At 40.7% G+C, this 21,811-nt stretch overlaps 2 protein-coding genes across 2 annotated transcripts in view; one reads left to right on the top strand and one right to left on the bottom strand.

The window, feature by feature from the left end:
• The window catches only part of PACRG (parkin coregulated), a 572,095-nt gene extending 571,284 nt beyond the window's left edge, over window positions 1-811 (bottom strand). Inside the window, exon 1 of the mRNA XM_003271771.4 lies at window positions 399-811. Coding sequence (XP_003271819.1) covers window positions 399-554 — 156 coding nt within the window. The 5' untranslated portion in view covers window positions 555-811. The remainder of the gene's footprint in view (window positions 1-398) is intronic.
• Window positions 812-1,010: 199 nt separating this feature from the next.
• PRKN (parkin RBR E3 ubiquitin protein ligase) overlaps window positions 1,011-21,811 on the top strand; it is a 1,393,859-nt gene continuing 1,373,058 nt past the window's right edge. Inside the window, exon 1 of the mRNA XM_030809943.1 lies at window positions 1,011-1,152. Coding sequence (XP_030665803.1) covers window positions 1,146-1,152 — 7 coding nt within the window. The 5' untranslated portion in view covers window positions 1,011-1,145. The remainder of the gene's footprint in view (window positions 1,153-21,811) is intronic.

Genomic DNA, 21,811 nt, shown 5'->3' with positions numbered 1-21,811 from the left:
ATCAGCTCATGTTAAATTTTGCAAGAGTTTATGATTTTTAAGAACTCACCTTCTATAAGGCCCTTTGCTGAGTGGGGCTAGTTAGGAATTAGTAAGTAAAGGGGACCTTTTTTCCTCGTGTAAATAGCTTAAGAGTAATTTTGGGCGGTCCAGAAACCATGAGTTATCAGGAAGGTGCTTATAAATGGGCAGAGTATATCACTTGCCCAAGATTCTAACAACCTAGCCTGCCCCCCACACACTGTGGGGCACCGTCTGCTACTTGCCAAGTAATTGCCATTTTTGGCAAAGACCACCCAGGACATGGGCTCAGAGTCCATCCTAGGGCTGGCCAACCTCTGTAAATCTCGTGTCCCCTGATTCGGAGCGAGTGCATTTAATTCAGGAAGATCACTTACGACTGAGTTTTTCATCATGGCTTTGACTGTGAAGCCCTCAGAAACCAGGGAGTGAGGCTGGTGCACCGGGAGCGGCTGTTGGGCCAGCAGCTTGGTCCTCTTCGGCATCTTGTCTGGGCATTTGTTTAAGCTCAGGGTCTCTTTTTCTGCCACCATCTTCCTAGAAAATGTCTTGTTCTCATAAAAAGTGTAGTAAAAGATTCAGTGGGTTTTACGCATGTGAGCAGGAGGTCGGGAAAAAAATGTCAAAAGGCGCGTTAATGGTAGAAATTCAACCCCTCGTAGTGCCCAGGTTGATCCAGATGTTTGGCAGCTCCTAGGTGAAGGGAGTTTAGGGGAGGGGCGTGGCGGGAAGAGGGTAGGACCGTGGCGGGAAGAGGGTAGGACCGTGGCTAGAGCTGCAACAAGCTTCCAAAAGTAAGCCTCCCGGTTGCTAAGCGACTGGTCAACACTGCCGGCGCATAGCCCCGCCCCCCGGTGTCGTAAGATTCCTAGGCCTGAAGCCGGAAAGGGCGGCGGTGTGGGGCTGGAGGCAGGAGGCGTGAGGAGAAACTACGCGTTAAAACTACGACTCCCAGCAGGCCCTGGGCTGCGTACCCTCTGCGCGTGCGTATTTCTAGGGCCGGGCGCGTGGGCGGGGAGGCCTGGAGGATTTAACCCAGGAGAGCCGCCGGTGGGAGGCGCAGGTTGGCGCCGCTGCGCGCCTAGGCCCCTTCCTGGCCTGCAGCCGCCACCTGCCCAGTGACCATGATAGGTACGTGGGTACCTGCCAGGTACAGCCTCTCTGCGCCGCCCCGCGCCCCGGTGTGGCGCCACGCCCCGCCTCGGCCGACCAGGACCCCCGGTGCCAACTGTCAATGACGGGGCCAAAGTGCCCGTGCCGTCCCTGGCCCGCGCCGCCGGGCTCCCCAGCTCAGCGACGCGAGTCCGGGGCCCCAGTGTGTGCGTTCCAAGCCCTCGCCGGCCCGCCCGTCCCTGCTCTGAGCGTTTCCATGAAGACCGCCTCGCCGGGGACGCCAGGCGGCCCCGCACCCCCGCTCCTCTCTCGCGGTCCCCCGTACCGTGTGGGGTGCCGAAGCCTTCGCCCCGCCGCCCCTCGCCTTCGGGTCCCTGGCCGGTTGTCGTGCGGTTCAGGACCCATCGAGACCCACTCTCTGTGGGGCTCTTTCAGGAAACCCCAGCAAAGCATTAAACTCTAATGGAAGGCACCTGGTGAGGGTGGCTGGCTCCACAGAAACTCCTCCAGATGGATCTAAACTTCTTGCTCCCTCGGGTGTTTCCTTTTAAACTTCTTGTTGGAGGGCTGAGATGAAAGAAAAATTAAGAGTAAATAGTAGCTAAGATTACATCTATTGCCTTTTGCAAAATAACCTTTTTTTTTTTTTTTTTTTTTTTTTGTAAAACACAGAACGACCGAGGTGCAATTTTGTGAACGAAACTTAGTGGCATCAGAGTTGTTCGTGAACACTTGATGTGTAAGATGAGCAAAGGTCCTCTCTTCCAGGGTTGTTGAGCCAAAAGTTACTTTAGGGGCTATCCCTGAAAATTAATGGAAATGCACCATATGTTTAAAAAACAGTGCTATATGGGGTTTCATTATTGTAGAGGTTTCTCCAGGTTACGTATGGAGGGTTTAGTGAGCTTGTTTAGGGCTAATTCCTGAGGAGGGTCCCTTACAAAACACTTTTGATTGCAGTAAGTACGTTCGAAGTCAGATGTGGTCTGTCCAGAAGAAAGATGAGAGGTGGATTTATAAAATATATGATCTTTATGCACTGAAAACACTTCTTACATCTGTTTTTATTTATGAAGTTATTGTTAAAATGTAAACATTCTGCCCATCAGTGGGAGAATCAAGCCAGCTAATTGGCATTGTCTTTGTGGTAAAACAAGAATGTTGTCCAACTTCCTTTTCTGGCATGGTCTGACTTTTGGTGAATGACTTGAAAGTTAAATTACGAAAAAAAATATTTTTTATGAGTCTTCTTGAGCCCTTTAAGTGACATTTACGTAAGATTCACTTGCAAGCACAAGTTTGAACTGAATCGGAAAGCCAAGTAGAAGAGATTTTCCAATATCCGTGCTGTCAGTAGTCCACAGGAAGAAAATAGCCTATACCTTATTTTGAAGACAGTTAAATAATTTTATTTTAATTTAACTTAGTCTAGTGCACAGATAATTTTAAGAGAAACTTATTGTAAAGCTATATGAAGACAGGCACTTAAGATCTGAAGAACATTAGTTATAAATTATTACCTAATAAGTGATTATATAAATAACTTTATTAGGATGAAGTGTTGTTTGGACAGTTCTGTTTAGTTTTATCTGGAATTCTTCCAGTAAGGAGGAAATATCTTTGGAGTTGATGATTAAACAGTTATCAATTACTGGTAATGACATGGAGAATATAAGGTTGGTTTTTAAAAGTGTTCTTTCTCTCACTCCAGCCATTGTTTTACATAGTGCAAATAAGTGTGCAGTACAACATAAATGATTAAATCCACGCCCACTTTCCCTAGGAAATGTGCCTTACATATAAGATCATGGACAATGTGCAATAAATTATTCATCTAGTTGCATTGCCTAATTCTGAAATTAGACACACGTCTTCTTTTTTTTTTTTCCTCTTTTTGAGACACGTTCTGGCTCTGTCACTCAGGCCGTACTGCAGTGGCACCATCACAGCTCACTGCAGCCTCCAACTCCTGGGCTCAAGTGATCCTTCCATCTCAGCCTCCTGAGTAGCTGTGACTACGGTTGTGTGCCACCGTGCCTGCCAATTTTTTTTTAAGTTTTTGTAGAGATGGAGTTTCATCATGTTGCCCAGGCTAGTCTCAAACTCCTGGGCTCAAGCAATCCTCCCGCATTTGCCTCTGAAAGTGCTGGGATTAACAGGCGTGAGCCACCACGCCCAGCCTCATTAGCCACATTTCAGTAAACATCTGAATGGTCAGTTTGGGATTTGGGTGTGGTGAACAGTGCTAAAGGTAGGTGAAAGTGAAAACCATTAAAAGGAAGCCTTGGAGTGATGGGTTTTTTGTTTTTGTGACAAAAATTCAGAGCCAGGAAAGACATTATAGACTATCCAGTGATCAGTTGGAGATCAAAATGTAAATAGTATGTTTCTGGGATTTTCTGTTAAAGGTAAGAGTGCTTCTCAAAGCTTGCTCATTTCAGGCCTACGCTTTCTCTAACTTTTACACTCACCTTGTTGCGGGATTCAGGAGGACGATAGAGACCTCAGGTTGAAACAGGAGAATCTTTATTGAGTGTACTCAGGCCCAGCTGACTCACGTCCAAAAGACTGGGCCCAGAATAAAGACAGTACTTGACTTTTATACACACTTCACAAATGGGGGTGGGCTAGCTTGAAGCAAGCTTACAGTGGCGTGAAAGCAGGGATACAGAGGCAGGACAAAGACAGAATTGCACATGACCATTGCCAAGCAACCCAGATGTTCGTTATCTAGGTTTGCCTGGGCACAGGCTTATCCTATAACCTTCACTATGGTGCACAGGCGGCTGTAGTTCAGGCCTACTCAGGCTTCTCATGACCTTAGTTGCACTTCTTAGATAAAACAGAATACTTGAAATCACTAGTTACAGAGAACCAGAGTCTATAAACTCATTCTATAAAACAAGGGAAAATTTGTTTTTCTTCTCCCTGTGTTGAGGGAGTGCTGGGAGAGTCTCCAGAGCACATTAGATAATATTATCAAGACTTTTCCTGGGTCTGGGCTGTGCGTGTTGCTGCTTCTGGGACAAGTTAGCCTAAAACAGGAAAACGTATTTCTCTTCCTTTTTAATTTTATTGTTCTTTAATTTCCTGCCGTAACCTTAATGTGAATAATATTCTGCCACTTTATTTAAATCCTGGCTTGCTTTAAGGAGAAACGTAAAGATGGGTTTTCTGGTAGACTAGGAGTAAACAGAACTGACTGTGATGTCACTGCTAATGAAATGTACCTTCCTTTTACTTTCTCAAAACCGAAGATGCCCTTATTGGCATGAGGACTGTTTTAAAAGTACTTACATTTCCCACCTGGATTGTGATTGATATGTTGAATGCCCTGACCCAGGCAGCTACAGAAACATAATTTAATTGAAGTCGGTTAAAAATTGTGCCTTTATGGAAAGTGTGGAGAAGGACTTCAAGATGATATAAAGCAGAATAGAAAAGCTTAAAACAATTCAACTTAGAAAAATGTAATTTTTGGTACCTTTATTGAAAGTATATTTTGACTTTTTTAAAAATGAGCAATTCTTTGTCTTTAAAATGGAATGTTAGTGGTGATATTTGTGGTATGTTCTAAATGTTCTGTAGAACTGGATTTAGGTATTTGAGTAACAGCAAATGTTAGAGTGCATGGTTATATATACAACAATGTTGTCAGTATTGAAATACATATTCGGTGTCTTAGACTTTTAAGAAGATTTTTGATTGACAAAAACCATTCATTGGAACATAGTCTCTTCTATACCTTGTTTCACTTAGCATCTCTTTGAGAATTTACATATCTGCATGTCCAGATCCACTCCACAGTGATTCCTGCCTAGTCTTTTATAGGATACACTAATTATGAAAATATTTACCAACAAATAAGCACTCATTAGGTTTACAGACAACTGTTGTCAGAAGTGTTTGTGGCCATATCTTTTTACTTGCACATGTAAGCATAGATGTAAAATAAAAATTGTATGACAATTTGAGTTAAAGAGTTTGTAGATTTTACATTTTCCTAGGTATTTCAAAATTTTTCTAAAATAAGTTGCCGTATTTTACAAGCCTGTCTAAAGCCTCCACTAATACAACATGGTAGTAAAGAGCTGCCCTGCCCCTGTGGGCTGAAAATTACCAAAAGACGTCCTTCCCGAGGCTGACTCAGCTTTCACTAGCAGAACGCCTCCTGAATCTCCAGTCCCCCACCTCTCTCTCACCCTAGGTGTAGCACCTTTCAGTGTACAAGCTGTGCAACTGTCCTTGGTGGCCCTGCCCTCCCTTTCAGTGTGTATAAGAGTGCCCATTTCCTCCCATGTGCCATCAGATATTTTTTGGTTTTGCCCTCTTGACAGATGAAAAACAGTATCTTTTAACTTTTCAAATTAATTTAGAAGAAAACTTCCCATTCTCATCTTATAATGTATTAGTTTCGCGAAAGCAGATCCAGTGATTCCAGCACCTGCTGTGTACCCTTAACTGCTCTAGGTGCCAGGGAAACGAGGGAACACAACAGAAAAAGTCCCTTGCTATCAGGAATGTACATTCCGACTTCACCATTTGCCTGTACATCTGCATATTTGTTTTCAAGCTTGTGTGCAGTGAATTTTAAAGTCTCAATTTATATTTCTAGTTGAATATACTGTGTACTGCTCTTTGTCCTGCCATTTTGATAAGCTGATGAAAACCAGCTCTATGCCTAAGTACCCCAAAGCTTCTGTTTATGATGAGGTAAAATTGTGTCAAAAATAGGCTCTACTAAAGTTTTGCATAGAAGATTCTATGTAATTATATAATAGTTCTTCCTTGGATCCAAAGGCTTTAAAATGACCCTTTGCTCTTTACAATTTTGGCCCTATTTCTGAGGATGTTTTTGAAGTCTGCATTTTTTGAAACCTCATAGTTTTATTGCCTGAAAATGATACAATGAAAGTACTTTGTATTAAGATATGTAAATCCATTCCTACCTCCAAAGCTTCTTTGAAAAATGCAAAAAAAAGAGTTCTTACTTCGAAATGCTTCATATTCATGAAAGCAGTTTTAATGCAAAATACTTTATTCTGTTAGCTTTTAGTTCTTTGATCAATGAAAATTGTTTCTTACCTGCTGTTTCTTCAGCCTTTAATTGTAGCCCAGTGCTTATTCAATGTTTCTGTTTTAATTTGCATTTAATGAGCTCATTTTAAATGTTTCTTCGTAGTAATCTGAATGGTTTCTCTCCCTCAATTTTGTAATATTAAAGAGACTTATGTGACAGTCGGCTGATTTATGTTGCAGCTCACCTCCCTGGCTTATTTACTTCATCCTGTAGGTAAGAATTGTAGGATAGAATCTTGGTTAAAAGGAATTACAGTAATAGGATTCTTTTCCCCCAGTAATTTCCTAATTACCTAGGACTCTTAACAGGTTAACTCAAATGTCTGTTTTTCACCAAATAAAAACCTTTTTTCCTTGAATGAATAGGTATTTATGATTATTATTTCAGTGTCATTTCTTTATACCATATGTATTAGGTGGTGCTGGGTAGGGGTGGGTACACATAGGTTGTATATGTTTATATATTGCCTGTGGGGAAGGTACATAGAAATGACCATTTCTTCCCAATGAGTTTGTGGCCTAGTTGGGCTGATTAGGCTTTTATTGGTGGTATAGATTCCACCTTCACCACTACAGAAGAAGAGTAATTAGAAAGATGTATGTACGTATCAGCACACACACACACGCCTGCAACACGTGATTTTTCATGTTTCTTTTGCTCATGTGATTCTCTTTGATCTGAATGCCATTTCTGTTGTACATCCGAAAACTACTGTTCATCATTCAAGATCCAATTCCAATGGCACCAACTTTATATGAAATTTTCCATGTCACCTCTCACCCTCTTTTCAGTGTGAGGCAATTAGCACCTCCTCTAGAGTCAGCCAACATTTTAGTAACTACCCTTCATCAGGTCCTTGTGCATAGTCTAGGAGGGGTATAGAAAAGTAAAGATTTACAAACCTGAAAGATGGGTATCATGATACAGGTTTATACAAGGAAGTACTGGAAAACTCAGCCTATAGAGCTTGGAAGATCCAACTGTTTCCCAGTGGAGCCATTCCAGTTGTCCTGCAGGACAAGTAGGAGTTAATTAGGTGAAGGCGGCCTTCTACACAGGCATGGAGGGGAGAGAAGAGAATAGAATGAAAGATATCTGGTGAGGCTGGCAGGCACACCAGATAAACTTTGTCAAGGAGGTGGGTTTAAAGTTGGTGATAGGGAGGAGTCACTGAACCGTTATCTACAAAAGAGCATTATGAACAGGTTGTATTTTAGAAAGATGTCTATGGCAGTAATAGAAAGTTATGAAATAGAACGTTGTAGAAAATAGTTACACTAATGCCAACAAGTCCAGATAAAGTGTTAATAGAGGACTTCTCATGACCTTCGTTGTACTTCTTAGATAAAACAGAATACTTGAAATCACTAGTTACGAAGAACAAGCGTCTATAAACTCATTCCATAAAACAAAGGAAAGAGGTCCAGATAAAGTGTTAATAGAGGACAGTGTTCGACTGAGAATGGCAGGGTAATTGTGCAGTAGGAGATGGCTTTTCTCAGGGTAGTAACATTGATTCGATATGTCATTACATCATCTCTGATTAAGGGCCGTATTTCTTTTTAAAAAGTTCTAATTTTTGTAGAATAGATTAATGTCTCTCATTGACAGGTGTTTTATTTCATGTTACTAAAGCTTTAAGTGTATTTGTATTCCAAAAATAGTGTCTCTCTCCTTCTTTGATATGTGGAACATGATGCTTAGGGTTCTATTTATAGTTTCTTCTCTGTGTGGAGAGAACAATGTTATCAGAGCTGTGGATACTGTGTCACCCAGAATAGTGCAGAGTTTCTTCCTCTTAGATAGCTGCATAACTCATATACGTAGGCACATACTAAGACCATCTATGGACAGATGTGTGTATTTTTAAGAGTATTGATGGGTTCTTAATGATTTTCTCCAATTTACTTTTACTGTAAGACCTGAACAGAGGCCCCCATAAAGTTTCACATGAGAGCCCTTTGGAGGAGAGAATGTTCAATAGTTAGCAGCCTCACCCATTTTGCACATCTCCACTCCTACCCTCATCAAATGAGGGGGAAAATTAGTGATTAGGGAGCTAATATTGGTGCCCTGATTGAGACATTTTTATTATTTATTTACGTAATTGTTGAATACACCAGTTACTCCTATTGTGAGATATTTTTGGAGTTTCAGTGCATAAATAAGATCTTGTGATGAAGCCCTTTGTGACTGCGTAGTCATTTTTAAAGCTTATTGTACCTGCAGAGTAGATCCATTTTCCAGACCATGAAATGGCAGGACGTAGACACCTGAAACTTGCTCATATTAATAAAATGGAGAAATAGGAACATTTGTAATATCTGTGTTTCTAAGGTCAACCTTTAGTTTTTTGGGTTTGTTTTTTTTTTTTACATCTACCTGCACTCCGTCTTTTCTGTCCCCTCATTTTTTTTCTTTCCCACATTCCTCGATTTTCTCAGAAGCTGGAATTTAACATTTCATTCTTCAGCTCACAGGAGCAGCTGTTGTCTGAACAACAGGTGAGTTTCTTCCTTACTTGTTGCCACAGGGCTTGACTGTGGGTTGTAATGTTTCTGAGGGTTATCACAGGAGTGGCCTGACCAGAACCGACCAGGCTTTACCACAGCTCCTACGGGAGACATTCCCTAGATTGGGAATTGTCTGCAATGGAAATCTTTGTAGCCCCTGGCTCTGCATTTTCCTTTCAGGAAAATCCAGTCCTGATTACAATTTTTTTTTTCCATTGAAACAAAGTTGAGGAACGATGAACTCTGGGCAGCTAGAGGATGGGGGCAAGTTAGGTTTGCTCCTTGGAGAATTAGACAGATTTAAGAATAATGTTCCATGTGCCTTGGGTCTTCTCTCCACCCTTGAAATCCACCTCCTTTCTCCTGAAAGTCCTTTATCGCTCTCTGGTGAGTTCCCAGAGTGTGAGAGGTACAGATTTAACACAAGTGAGGCCGCATTCTCTGAGATGCTGCTTGTCTGGGCTGCTGACCACAGACAAGTGTAGACTGCATGAGACAGTTGATATTCACCAAAATTGTATAATTACGTGTGACAATATCTAAAGATGTTTTTACATGAAGATGTCTGAATTCATAGGATCGGATGGGAAGTATATGTGTTTTATTGGGCAGTCGATTTAGACATAATCATATGATACAGAGAGTGATATTTCGTAGAGATCTGTTGTGGGCTTTCCACTCTTGTTCATTTAGGAATCTGTGAGATGCCCAACCCATGATTGGAATTTCTTCCTTTGGTCCTCTCTAGAGTTTTCTCTGTTATTCATTGTCCCTTTCTCGTGTGTGTATGTGTGTGTGGGTGTGTGTGGCATCTGCCGTGTCTCACTACATGCAGAGCTTCTGTCATAGGTATTGACTTTTATGTCATCTCGATTTCAAAGAAGTCACCAAATAATCTTATTCTCAGTGTCTTGAGTTTTATACCAAGTCTCTGTGCTTGTTTTTCATGTTCTGGCAATTTCTGGGCATTGCTGTCCATTTTAGAACTCTATTTTGTTTTGTGGGGGACAGTTATGGAACAATTTTTTTTTTTTTTTTTTGAGATGGAGTCTCGCTGTGTCACCCAGGCTGGAGTGCAGTGGCGTGATCTTGGCTCACTAAGCTCTGCCTCCCGGGTTCACACCATTCTGCTGCCTCAGACTCCCGAGTAGCTGGGACTACAGGCGCCTGCCACCACGCCCGGCTAATTTTTTTTGTATTTTTAATACAGACGGGGTTTCACCGTGTTAGTCAGGATGGTCTTGATCTCCTGACCTCGTGATCTGCCTGTTTCGGCCTCCCAAAGTGCTGGGATTACAGGCGTGAGCCACCGCGCCTGGCCTCTGGAGTAATTTTTAATGGAGATTAAACATCTAAGAAACTTTCATATTGGATCAAGACATAGTTGTCACAATTCTTTGTGTGTAAATTCATTAAAAGTTCCTTCTGGCTTTTGCAGCCAATTTAATCATTTTATGCTTAATAGAATGCAAGTTATACAGGTAAAGTCAGAGAGGGGATGGGGACGCTATTTGAGATGAAGTTTCTAGAAGTAATAAGATTTTTTTTTGTCTTAAAACAGTGATGATAGGATGATTAAGTGATCTAAGATGGACAAATATGTGTGAGTTCTTAATAATTGGGAACGATATTTTTTAAAAAGTATTAATGTGACCATTTAGTTACCATAACTGGAAACTAGATAGCATTAGGGGCCATTTGTATATGTAAAAATATCAGGAAGTATACCCCCAAATTATATCTTTGGGTTGTGGGATGTTTTATTTTATTATGATTTCTGTGTTTTTCAGATCTTCAGCATTGAGCGTATAATGTTTTGGAAATACTGAAAAGCAATGTGTTATAAACGCAAACAAGGACAAATGCATCATTGTAATACATTTAAAACGGATTCTACTTTTGTGTCAAATTATGTCAGATAAATTTTCAATGGTAGCATACTATGCTCATGTTCTGGTCATAAAAGTAGTGTTTTCAGGAAAACAAACATTAGAACCATAATTTCACTTTCTTTAATATTATACACTATTGGGGCATGGCCAGATTACTGTATTAGTTTTTGTATAGTTCCTGTTGTTGCTGTAACAAATTACCACAAGTTTAGTGACTTTTAAACACAAATTTATTTTCTTACAGTTCTGGAGGCCCAAAGTCCAAAATGACTATTTTCTTTTTTTTTTTTTTTTTTTTTTTTTTTTTTTTTTTTTGAGACAGGGTCTCCCTCTGTCACTGAGACTGGAGTGCAGTGGCACAAACACAGCTCACTGCAACCTTGAATTCCTGGGCTCAACCTCCCGAATAGCTGGGACTATAGGTGCATGCCAACCTGCCTGGTTAATTTTTTTATTTTTTATTTTTTGTAGAGACAGGATCTTGCTATGTTGCCCAGGCTAGTCTTGAACTCTTGGGCTCAAGTCATCTTCCCATCTCAGTCTCCCAAAGTTGTAGGATTACAGATGTAAGCCACTGTGCCCAGCCCCAAAGTGAGTAAAAGGGACCAAAATCAAGGTGTTAGCTGGGCTAGCCCCTTCTATTAATAGAAGCTCCTGTGGAGACTCCTCTTTCACTTCTGGAGGCTGCTGGCATTCCTTGGCTCCTGGCCACATCACTCCAGTCTCTGCTTCTGTGGTCACATTGCTTTCTCCTTTACTGCCATCAAATTTTGATCTGCCTTCCTCTTAAAAGAACACATGGGGTTACATTCAGGAGCCACCAGGATAGCCTCTTCATCTCCAGATCCTTAACTTAATCACACCTGCAAAGTCCCTTTTGTCATAGCGGGAAACAGTCATAGGTTTCAGGGACAAGGAGGCATTATTCAGCCCGCCACAGTTACCAGTAATGCTTCACCATTTGAACGTATGGTTAGGTACTTCCTTATGAAGGAAGAATGACAGAGAGCTATGACTTGATTTTTGCCTGTTGTGAGGTCACTTAAAGGTAATGCAGTAGTGTTACACATGAGTAGTCTAGTGTGTGTGTGTGCGCGCGCGCGTGCGTGCGTGCGCAGGGGGATAGGGTGTATGGACTAGTTGATGAAGCTAGCCAAGGACATAACTCACTTTTCAAGGTAGTTTTCCCAGGTGGCAAAAGAAGGTGTGAATATTCTCCTGGACTCCCATAGTGCATTGCAGCTGGGTAATTTGATGTACCAGATTGCTAATTTGTATCCTGTAGAGAAGGGGAAGTTTTGTTATGCTTTGGACAGGAGATACCACTTCACATAACAGATGATCAGGCAAAGTGGAAGCAAATAACCATTATAAGTATATTGCTTTCTGATTTGACAGTTCACTATGAGTGTTAGACACTTCATGCTCCCTGGAATAGTTTAACATTGTCCTGCCCTTTGTAAATAATAACTAATATGGGTTGGTTTAAAATTATACAGTTAGAATTTTAAAGTAAATTATTAAGTTGAGAAGGACAAAAGAGCGAAATCTTGTAATTTCTCACAGATGTCAGCATAGAATTTGGCTTCTTGAGGCAGTTTTAACAGAAACATTTGGAAAATGTTCCATTACACATTGTTAGTACAGTTAGGAGAAACTCTAAAGTAATATGGAATAAATTTTTTAAAAAGATGAATGCATAATTTGGTTTTTAAAGAAGAAAACATTTATTTTTTGCTGAAAAAAGAAAATGTTAAATTCGGCAAATATTTATTGACACCTTAAATTACAGGATTTATGATAGACACTAAGCGTGCATATCTAAATGAGGAAGTCACAGTTAGTGAAGATGCTGTGTACACATGGAAAGTAGCCATTGACAATAATAGATGTTATCATGGAGGTACACTTCATTGTGTGATAAAGCAGGGGAACCTTCAGCAGAGGTGGAATTTATTTGAGCTGGATCTTAACAACAGACTGGACTCTTGAGCAGGCCAAGAAAGAAAGCACGTTTGAAACAGAGGGGCTGGCCCCAGCAAGATGGCAGGCTTGTTAGCAGAGGCTGTGTTGGGAAGGATGAGTAGTTGACGGGATGGAGTACAGGGAGCATGGAGTGGGAGGTGATGATAGATTAGGGTGTCGGGACCAGCTCAGTGCAGTTTTCTATGCCATACTGGAGAATTCAAGTTTTGCCCTGAGTAATGAGGAACCACTCAATCTTAATGCTAGGAACTCTAAGGCAGTAGAAAGTGGCTGTGTCTTGTCGCTGAAAGTGAGATGTGAATTCAAATTTGAAATATAAAATAAAATTGCCAATAGCCAAATTAAGCACTTGGAGCTATTACACAGCTTCCTACTTAGGATCTTTAAGCTATTAGGGCAATTAGCTGTACTTTAATATAATCAGAAGAAATAAACCCTTCAAAAGGTTTATGTACTTCAGACTGTCTTGACTGAATTATTTTCCTCTAAACTTTAAACACCGAATTTCATTCCATCTTTATAGTGTATCTTTACTTACCTGGCTTATTCTTGAGGGAATAAGCGTGCTTGTACTTAACAAATAATTGTTGCCTAAATGAAAGTGTGATTCAAAGGAGAGAAGACCTTTGTCCTTGCCTCCAGTTTGTCTTCTTTCATGTCTCTTGAGGAATCCAATCTCCTTTGGTATTAACCTTTGGGGTGGGACCCCACTTCATTTATCTTTGGGGCTCCTAGCCCAGCAGAATCCCACTAAGTGTTGAGATGGGAGAAAAAAATTAACAAATAGGGGAAGTAACTGTATGCCTTGACTTTGGTGAAAATTAAGTATCTGAGGAGATGATTCATTAATTTTAAGAGAGAGAGTTTTGTCTGTCATCTTTTCCATGCAAATACCTAGCACAAGGATGATGACTTTTTCCTTTCTCTTTTTTTTCCCTTGTCCTTTGCTGTTGTTTCTTCTTACTGTTTCCCTGATGCTTGCCCTTAGAGGGAAATGCTTAAATTATTTGAATTTTGGAAGAAGTAAGAGATTTTTAAAAGTGGTTACTCTATGTAGCAGGTTTAGGGTGTAAATTACGTAGATGCTTTGTCTCTTTTCTACCTTTATCTTTTAACTTTACAACAAATGCACTTTTGCTTCATTGGGGTCTGTATTGTTTCCTTAATGCAGCTTTTCTCCATGAAATGCTCTCAGTAGAAACATATGCTCAAAGCTTCAAAGTAATTACAATATCACTAAAAGGTTCATAATCACATTACTGAAACTAAATGTTAAAAAATTTGATTTTTCTTGATCCAATCATTTCAATTTAATTCTAGGCTACTCCATGATTGATGGAGGAAACATGACAGGCGAAAGTCAGGGGGTATTTATAATGCCAAAAGCCTTGGAGGGAAAACCTCAAGGCAATTTAATTTGGATGGGAGCTAATTTAAATTATTCCAAAGGGTTTTTTTAAAATGGGAAGAGCAGGTTTGTTTCAGTGCCTGCTCTCAGGGCCCCTCCCTCCCTGTCACCAGTGTCCCTGCATCTCCTCAGCCTCTGCTCAAAGGCCCCGTGACGCAAAGCAAAGAACGAAGTCTGATTTTTTTCACAATTGTTCTAAAGATGTTCTTTAGTGTTAAAGATTGGTTTAAACTTGAATGTTTTTCTTGTAAATTGGGGGTAGTTTTGAGATATTTGCGTCTGTTTATGGTAAGCAAGCAAACCTCCAGCAGGGCCACCACATAATTAAGTCACGTGACATGCCAACGGTCTCACTTATCCATGAGGATGCAGAGTGGTGTGAATAAATATATCTACCTTTACCTCATTGCTCACAGCGGGGTGGAGAAATGATCAAATGTCATATTCCTGATGGTGGCTGTTCTGAAAAACCATTTATTTTATTTTTATTGAATTACGGAGACAAGTGAATGTGAAATTTCTGAAGCAATGTGAATTTTCTTAATTTTTAGCACAGTTTGTTTTAATCATATACATTACAAAGCAGTCATTTTAGAATATTTACTGATTTGCCTTTGATATCTGCTCAGCTAGAGGTCTGGATATAATGCTGAGTTATTTTAATAATTAGCTTCTATAATTCTGCTTCTGAATGGTTATTTCATTCTCTCTTTTAAGTTCTTTTTTTTTTTTTTTGCTTTTAAAAAACAGTATAAGTAATAGCTAACAGACAAATATTTTGCCAGTAATCATACATAAAGCACTTGGTGACATTTGAGTCTTTTTATTAAATTCCTGAAGGTGAATTTTGAACGCTAATTGTAGGATTTTTGATAATGGGATATAACACTATGATATTTCTTAACACTTTTTATTCCCTGAATCTGGCATACTTTTTCTGCCTTCTCTCCCTTGTAGCAAAAGAGACCTAATTTTTTTTTTTTTTTTTTTTTTTTTTTGAGGTGGAGTCTTGCTCTGTCGCCCAGCCTGGAGTGCAGTGGCGCGATCTTGGCTCACTGCAAGCTCCACCTCCCAGGTTCACACCATTCTCTTGCCTCAGCCTCCCGAGTAGCTGGGACTACAGGTGCCTGCCACCACGCCTGGCTAATTTTTCGTATTTTTAGTAGAGACGGGGTTTCACCGTGTTAGCCAGGATGGTCTTGATCTCCTGACCTCGTGATCTACCCGCCTCGGCCTCCCAAAGTGCTGGGATTACAGGCATGAGCCACCGCGCCTGGCCAAAGAGACCTAATTTTATAAATACCAGTTTTCTTGCCATTCTTCCACCTCCTTGAAGGTAGGTATTTTGTTTGTTTGACTGATTGATTCTAGTTTTTGAAATCAAGTTTGGAATTTAAAAAGTATATTGCCCATGTCTAGTAGCACTTCTTATTCACTTTCTTTCACATCTCAAATCACCCTTCAGTTCAAACTATAATATTACAGCATCTCATATACTTAGTATTTCTCCTCCACACTCCAGTATGGTGAAGTGGTGGTAATAGTGTCCCTTCAGAAGGGTTTTACTCTGGAGAAACCAGAACTGAAGTGAGTAACCCTAGTTTTATGTGGAGGTTTCATAAGCTGGTTAGGCCTGGAAAATGGGGAAGTGACCCTTGTTTTTACATTCATGTGTTAATAGTTTTCTCTTGCTTCCATGAAATAATCTAAGAAGATAGGTTCAACTTTAGGACAGCTATGTAACTTCATGTTTGGACATTAAGTATGGGGATGATTGTCTTAACTGGGTTTCTATCATATGCTCTATGTGGTGCAAGCCAGAGATAAACATGTTGGATCTGGGCTTTGATTTTTACCCTACTTACAGACTAATAAGTTAGCCTGTTTATATCATGGAGACTGGCAAAAGATATGAGACGTGGGTCAGAGATTATGGGGCTTTATTACTCATGGTATGGCAAGTTGTATAAGCGTTATGATATTTACTCTAGTTCCTTTGCCCCTGAATCTCGTAGGGGTGATGTGATATAGCCCAGATGGATGCTGTGCATGCAGTAGGTTTGCATTACAGATAACTGCTGAGCTTAGGGAATCTTCCATTTTTATAGCAAGCAGTAACTATGCTCTTTGGGGTTAGACATTACTTCATTATTTAAGGTTATCAGATGTATAAACAGTCCTGAGAAGTGGCCCAGGTAAAAGAGCAGCCAGGACAATGCAGTCTTGGTATCCCAACAAGACATGCAGGGAGTGTAAGAAGACCAAGGAAAACTGTCTCTATCCATCCCCTTCTTGGCTTTTGGTAAATTTTTACATGAATATGCCACCTGTAGTCACTCTGATTAATTGGACCAACAGAGGTTGGAACCAAACTAGTCAACTTGTCTCATGACGGCACTTAATTAGGGCAACAGTCAATAAAATCCCAAGCAGCAGGATGAAGCCAACCTGCAGTGTTGATTTCATCCAGTCTCTCTGCCTTCCCCGACCAGAGTCTCTGATTCAACCTACTATGAATAAATCCCAGAGGGAGACCAGTAGGTCTTAATTCAGACGGTCCAAAACAAGTCTGTTATCTAATATGGTCTGTGCAAGGAAGTTTGCAATGACTTGCCCATCTTGGGTCTCATTGTCAATGATAATAGCTGTTTCAGAAAGCAACCCTCATGCCTAATGGAGAGACATTCTGTGGCCTACTTTCCCCCATGTAGAGAGCACAGGCCACTCTAGTTTGGAATTTGTTGCTACACTTGATTGGAATCAGCATTACACTGGTTTGATTAAGCCACATAGTGTCACTGAGTTGCTGCAATCTAGATTGCTAAACATGGCATTAGCTACGGCTGCTTGGGAGGCAGGAGAAGCCTATGAATTTGTATGTCAGGTTGAAACAGTGTTGAAGCAATCTGTGAGTTTGCACAGGTCTGAGGGGAAGGGCCACGTTTGGGAGATGCTGTTGGTGGCATCGGCACAGCAGAGTAGCTCAGGGCCAGCCATGTCCACATGACTTTTCCTGTTTTTTTGTTTTTTTTTAATAGCAGTTTTGACCAACAGCTTGATTCCAGTTGGTCTCATCAGAGAATAAGCCCTTACTACAGGCATCTGCACCAGTGACACTCAGACCAATCAGCAGCCAAGATTTGCTTTTAAAAATGTGTAGTCCTACAGAGGGGCTCTTTAATCTGCCAGTCTGTAGTCTTCCAAGTGGCAAAGCAGACAGGTCATTTACAGCAGTCCATGAGTCTGTAAAAATGAAATGCCTGGTCTTTAGGAGCATTGTCTGTCAAGGGTCAGAGCTCTCATTCAGGAAAATGTGCTGACTGGTCCTTTTGGCTGCTGCTGGTCAGAGCCTACCATCAGCTTTTAACTTCATCAAACTGTCAGTGAACCAGGCCATCCTTGATGGGAACCTCTGAGAGCCTTCTTGAACCAGCAGCTCTGTTTCCAGTAGTGGAGTAGGGGATATGGTTTCTCCAAAGAAGTAGCTGCCATTATTTTCATTTAACAATGGATGATGCTAGGGCTGGATGCACTGTGCCCTTGAATATACCATTTCCATTTGAACAGCAAGGCCTCTTAGGCCCTTCCCACCTCTTTAAGTAGATTTACCTGAAAATGGGATTTCAGGTGTTCATTTTTCTCCACAAGAGCTTAGTTGCAGGTTAACAGCTGCTGTTTTTTTTGTTGTTTTGTTTTGTTTTGTTTTTAAAGTACTTTGTAGCTCCATCAAACAGGTGATGCTGTTATAGTGGGCAGGGGCCTCTGCAGCAGTTCTGGAACATGAAAAGCCCTTCTGACACTTCGGGGATTAGGCCTTGCAAATGTGTAATACATCAGTTCTTATTACAGAATTGAATATGGGAGCTGCCATCACCACACCACATTGAATAAGCCCAAAGGGGACCTTTACAAGGCTAGTTCACCTCCCCTTTCCCACTGGGAAGCACTAAACCCCACTGGTGGAGTTCAGTGTGCCTTTCTTCCATGTACCAGGAAGAATGGGAACTTGGACTCATAACAGTCGAGTTCCTTTCTTCCTCATCATACCAAACAGTTGTGTGTGTGTGTGTGTGTGTGTGTGTGTTTGTACGGGGTGCCAGGGGCTTTCTGTCCCCTGGGGATAGGGAGACCTTAAACCCAGCCCAGTCATCCTTCTCCTTAAAGCAGCTGAGTTCAGAATAGAGGGGAAGGGAAGGATCAGGTAGTAAGAGAGGGACAGCAGCTCCATGTTAATCAACAAGGCATGTTTACTGTGGCTTTCAAGCAGCAGCCTATGTGAGGCTTAACCAGACTTCTAAAGTTGATGGTCCGCACAAAGACCTATATCAGGTAAAAAGGTCATTATTATTGAGACACTGTGTCAGCATTGAGGACCCCTGGCTCAGCAGCCACATTGCCTTTCTTGCTGCCCCCCTGTCATGATAACACCCCCATCCCATGGAGGAGAATGAGTGAGCAATATCCACAGTTCCATTTACGTACTCATTTCAATCTTGCCTCTCTTAGCCTCATCAGCACGCAGGACAGTAGAGACCCTTATTCCCACCAACCACACCCCACTGTCCACCTCCTAGGCAAGAGCATTTGTTCTCCGATTCCAGGGAGATTTTTTATATCCCTGAACCCAATCTCTGGACACTTTTCCTTCCTTCTCCAGATAGCCATGTTCCTTCACCAAAACTGTCAGGTCTGAGATGTGATCTTACCCTACTTGGAAGCTAATAGTATGTGTGTCGTTTCTCATACATTTTCGCCAGTTACTGTTTCATGGTTACTGGCAGAAGACATGAGACTTCTGGGTCAGAAGGAAAACGTTTTATTACCCTTGGCACAATAAGCAGCATGAGCACCAGCATATTGGCAGCAATTGCCCTTGCTTTCAATTCCTATAGTCCGGATGGATGCTATGAATGAGTGAATTTGCATTGCAATTAAGGAACTCTGAGTTTGGGGAATTCACTGCTTTTATAACAAGCAGTAAGTCAGTCTGCTGTTTGTCCAATGGGAGAGGTTGCCTCATCTCTCATCTGCAAAAGCAACCTAAGAAATAGCCCAGGTTAAAAAAAAAAAAAAGTGTTCAGACCCTCGATGTCTGGGCATACCCAGTAAGACAGCGGTCTCCAACCTTTTTGGCACCAGGGATCGGTTTCATAAGACAGTTTTTCCATGGATCAGAGCAAGGAGGGTGGTTTCAAGTGTAATTCAAGTGCATTACATTTATTGTGCCCTTTATTATCGTTACATTATAATATATAATGAAATAATTATATATTACAATGAAATAACAGTTCAGCATAGTGTAGAATCAGTGGGGGCCCTGAGTTTATTTTCCTGTAACTGGACAATCCCGTCTGGAGGTGATGGGAGACAGTGACAGATCATCAGGCATTAGATTCTCATAAGGAGCCTGCAGCCTAGATCCCTCACATGCAGAGTTCACAATAGGGTTGACGCTCTGGTGAGAATCTAATACCTCTGCTGATCAGACAGGAGGTGGAGCTCAGGTGGTAAGGCAAGTGATAGGGAGCAGCTGTAAATACAGAGGAAGCTTCACTGGCTCCGCTTGCCCACTGCTCACCTCCTGCTGTGTGGCCCAGTTCCTAACAGGCCACGGACCCCCATGGCCTGCAGCTTGGGGACCCCTGCAGTAAGATATGTAGGCTCAGGGAAGACTGCTCTCCCAACAAGGCTCTTTAGGTCTCTGACTCTGTCAGGGCAGAAAGGCAGTGTTCTTTCTGAAGGTGCCTGGAATGGGGTTAGGCCAGTGGTTGAAAATGAATAACAAACGCTATTAGATTTTTGGCCTTTGAGTTAGTGAAATAATAGATATTTTCAAAGTGGGAGAAAATTTGGAGTATAGAAGAGAAAGAGGCTAATCAATTTCATGTTTCATTTAATGTTTCATCACTGTTAAGAATCAGTGTCATGAAAGCCGTGTTAGGTTGTTTCAAAGGAAGCAGCTTTCCTGCCCATTTCCAGTTTATTGACAATGTAAAATTGTCTTGCTATGTTTGCTTTTCTGCAATACTTAGGGAAATTTTATTTTATATTAACTTTATAAATGGTAATTAAGACAAAGATATGATTTCTACTTCTATTATCTTGAAGACTCATCTCAGTTTATTCGCAGGCCTTAATTGGGACATAAAATCTGTAAGTTCCTAGCATATATGTCTATGTAGTTTCTCATACAGTTTTCAGATACTTTTATCATCAACATTCATTCAGTTTTCTTGGGACACAGCTGGATTGAGTCACTAGCTATATGAAAAAATCAAACATAGTAACCATTCTTTTTATATTTTCAAAATAGCTTTAAAATATGCTGTTGGCTTTTACGTTTGTCTTATCAGAGCCATAAATAAATTTTGAAAATTAAATTAATGAATTATTTGTTTATTTACCCCTTACAGAAAGAAAATGTGTTACACAAAAAAGTGAAAATCCAGTGGTGGCAGATTCATGCCTGTAATCCCAGCACTTTGGGAGGCCAAGGTGGGCAGATCACTTGAGGCCAGGAGTGCGAGACCAACTTGGCCAACATGGTGAAGCCCTGTCTCTACTAAAAATACAAATATTAGCCAAGTGTGGTGGCTTATGCCTATAATCCCAGAACTTTGGGAGGCCAAGGCAGGTGGATCACTTGAGGCCAGGAGTTTGATCGAGACCAGCTTGGCCAACATGGTGAAACCCCATCTCTACTAAAAATATAAAAATTAGCCAGGCATGGCGGCTTGCACCTGTAGTCCCAGCTACTCAGGAGGCTGAGGCACGAGAATCACTTGAACCCGGGAGGTGGAGGTTGCAGTGAACTGAAATTGTGCCACTGCACTCCAGCCTGGGTGACAGAGCCAGACTGTGTCTCAAAAAAAAAAAAAAGTGATGCTGTTTCTCTAATGTGACAATGAAATAGAATATTTGTGAAATTTTTAAAATCAATACAAAGATAACCAGGCAGCTGTTTTTTTATTTTAGTCCTTCATGCTGAATAATCCTTCTAACAATGTGTGTCCTTTTTCCTGCCATGGTAAATACAGTAGACTGAACGTATTTTGTATCACTCTGTTCTGAGAGTATTGTTTATTCTCTTAGAATCATCAGTTATTATTGAGCAATAGTACAAGTGTAAAAAGAAAAGTAGGTTAAGTTGGATGCCCAATGGTCACATAACTTAAATTGAATACTTTCAGTTTTTGCTTAATAACTAATATTTAGATATTGTACATCCTAAAAATGAGGTTGCTAGATACCTTTTCCACAGTATATTCATATAAGAATTATCTTGATTTTGGTTCAAGTTATTTACAGTTTGCTAGGGAAACTCTGCTTTTTTCTCATTAGAAAGCATCCTTTATGTGTATTAGAAATTTAACTTAGAATTTAATTAACTTTTCTATATTCACTCTACAGCTACTTTTCTTAAAAGCTATCTTTCTTAATTTTGAGGTAGGAAAATCTCTTTGAAATTTTTGATCCAAGAATAAAATTATCTGGATTATTTTACTTTTTGTGGTAGCCAAACAAAAGAGAAGTTGTTTTCAAACAAATAAATTCCATCAGTGGTATGTGATCAATATAATCCGTAGACCAATATAACATTTAGCCGTTAGTGTCTTCTTAAGAATTGTTTAGTCATTGATCTATATCTATGATGGGTTCCCTTTATGTTTTGCAAATAGAAGAGAAAATGAAATATATAAAAACAATGGCTGGTGGTTATTGAGTGCTCATGTTGTGTGTTGTGTTTTAAGTACTGATATTTATACCACTTAATCTTTACAACCTCTTGTGACACTGT

This window comes from Nomascus leucogenys, chromosome 3 (assembly GCF_006542625.1).
Source record: "Nomascus leucogenys isolate Asia chromosome 3, Asia_NLE_v1, whole genome shotgun sequence".
Lineage (NCBI taxonomy): Eukaryota > Metazoa > Chordata > Mammalia > Primates > Hylobatidae > Nomascus > Nomascus leucogenys.
This window is presented reverse-complemented; position numbering and strand designations above follow the sequence as displayed.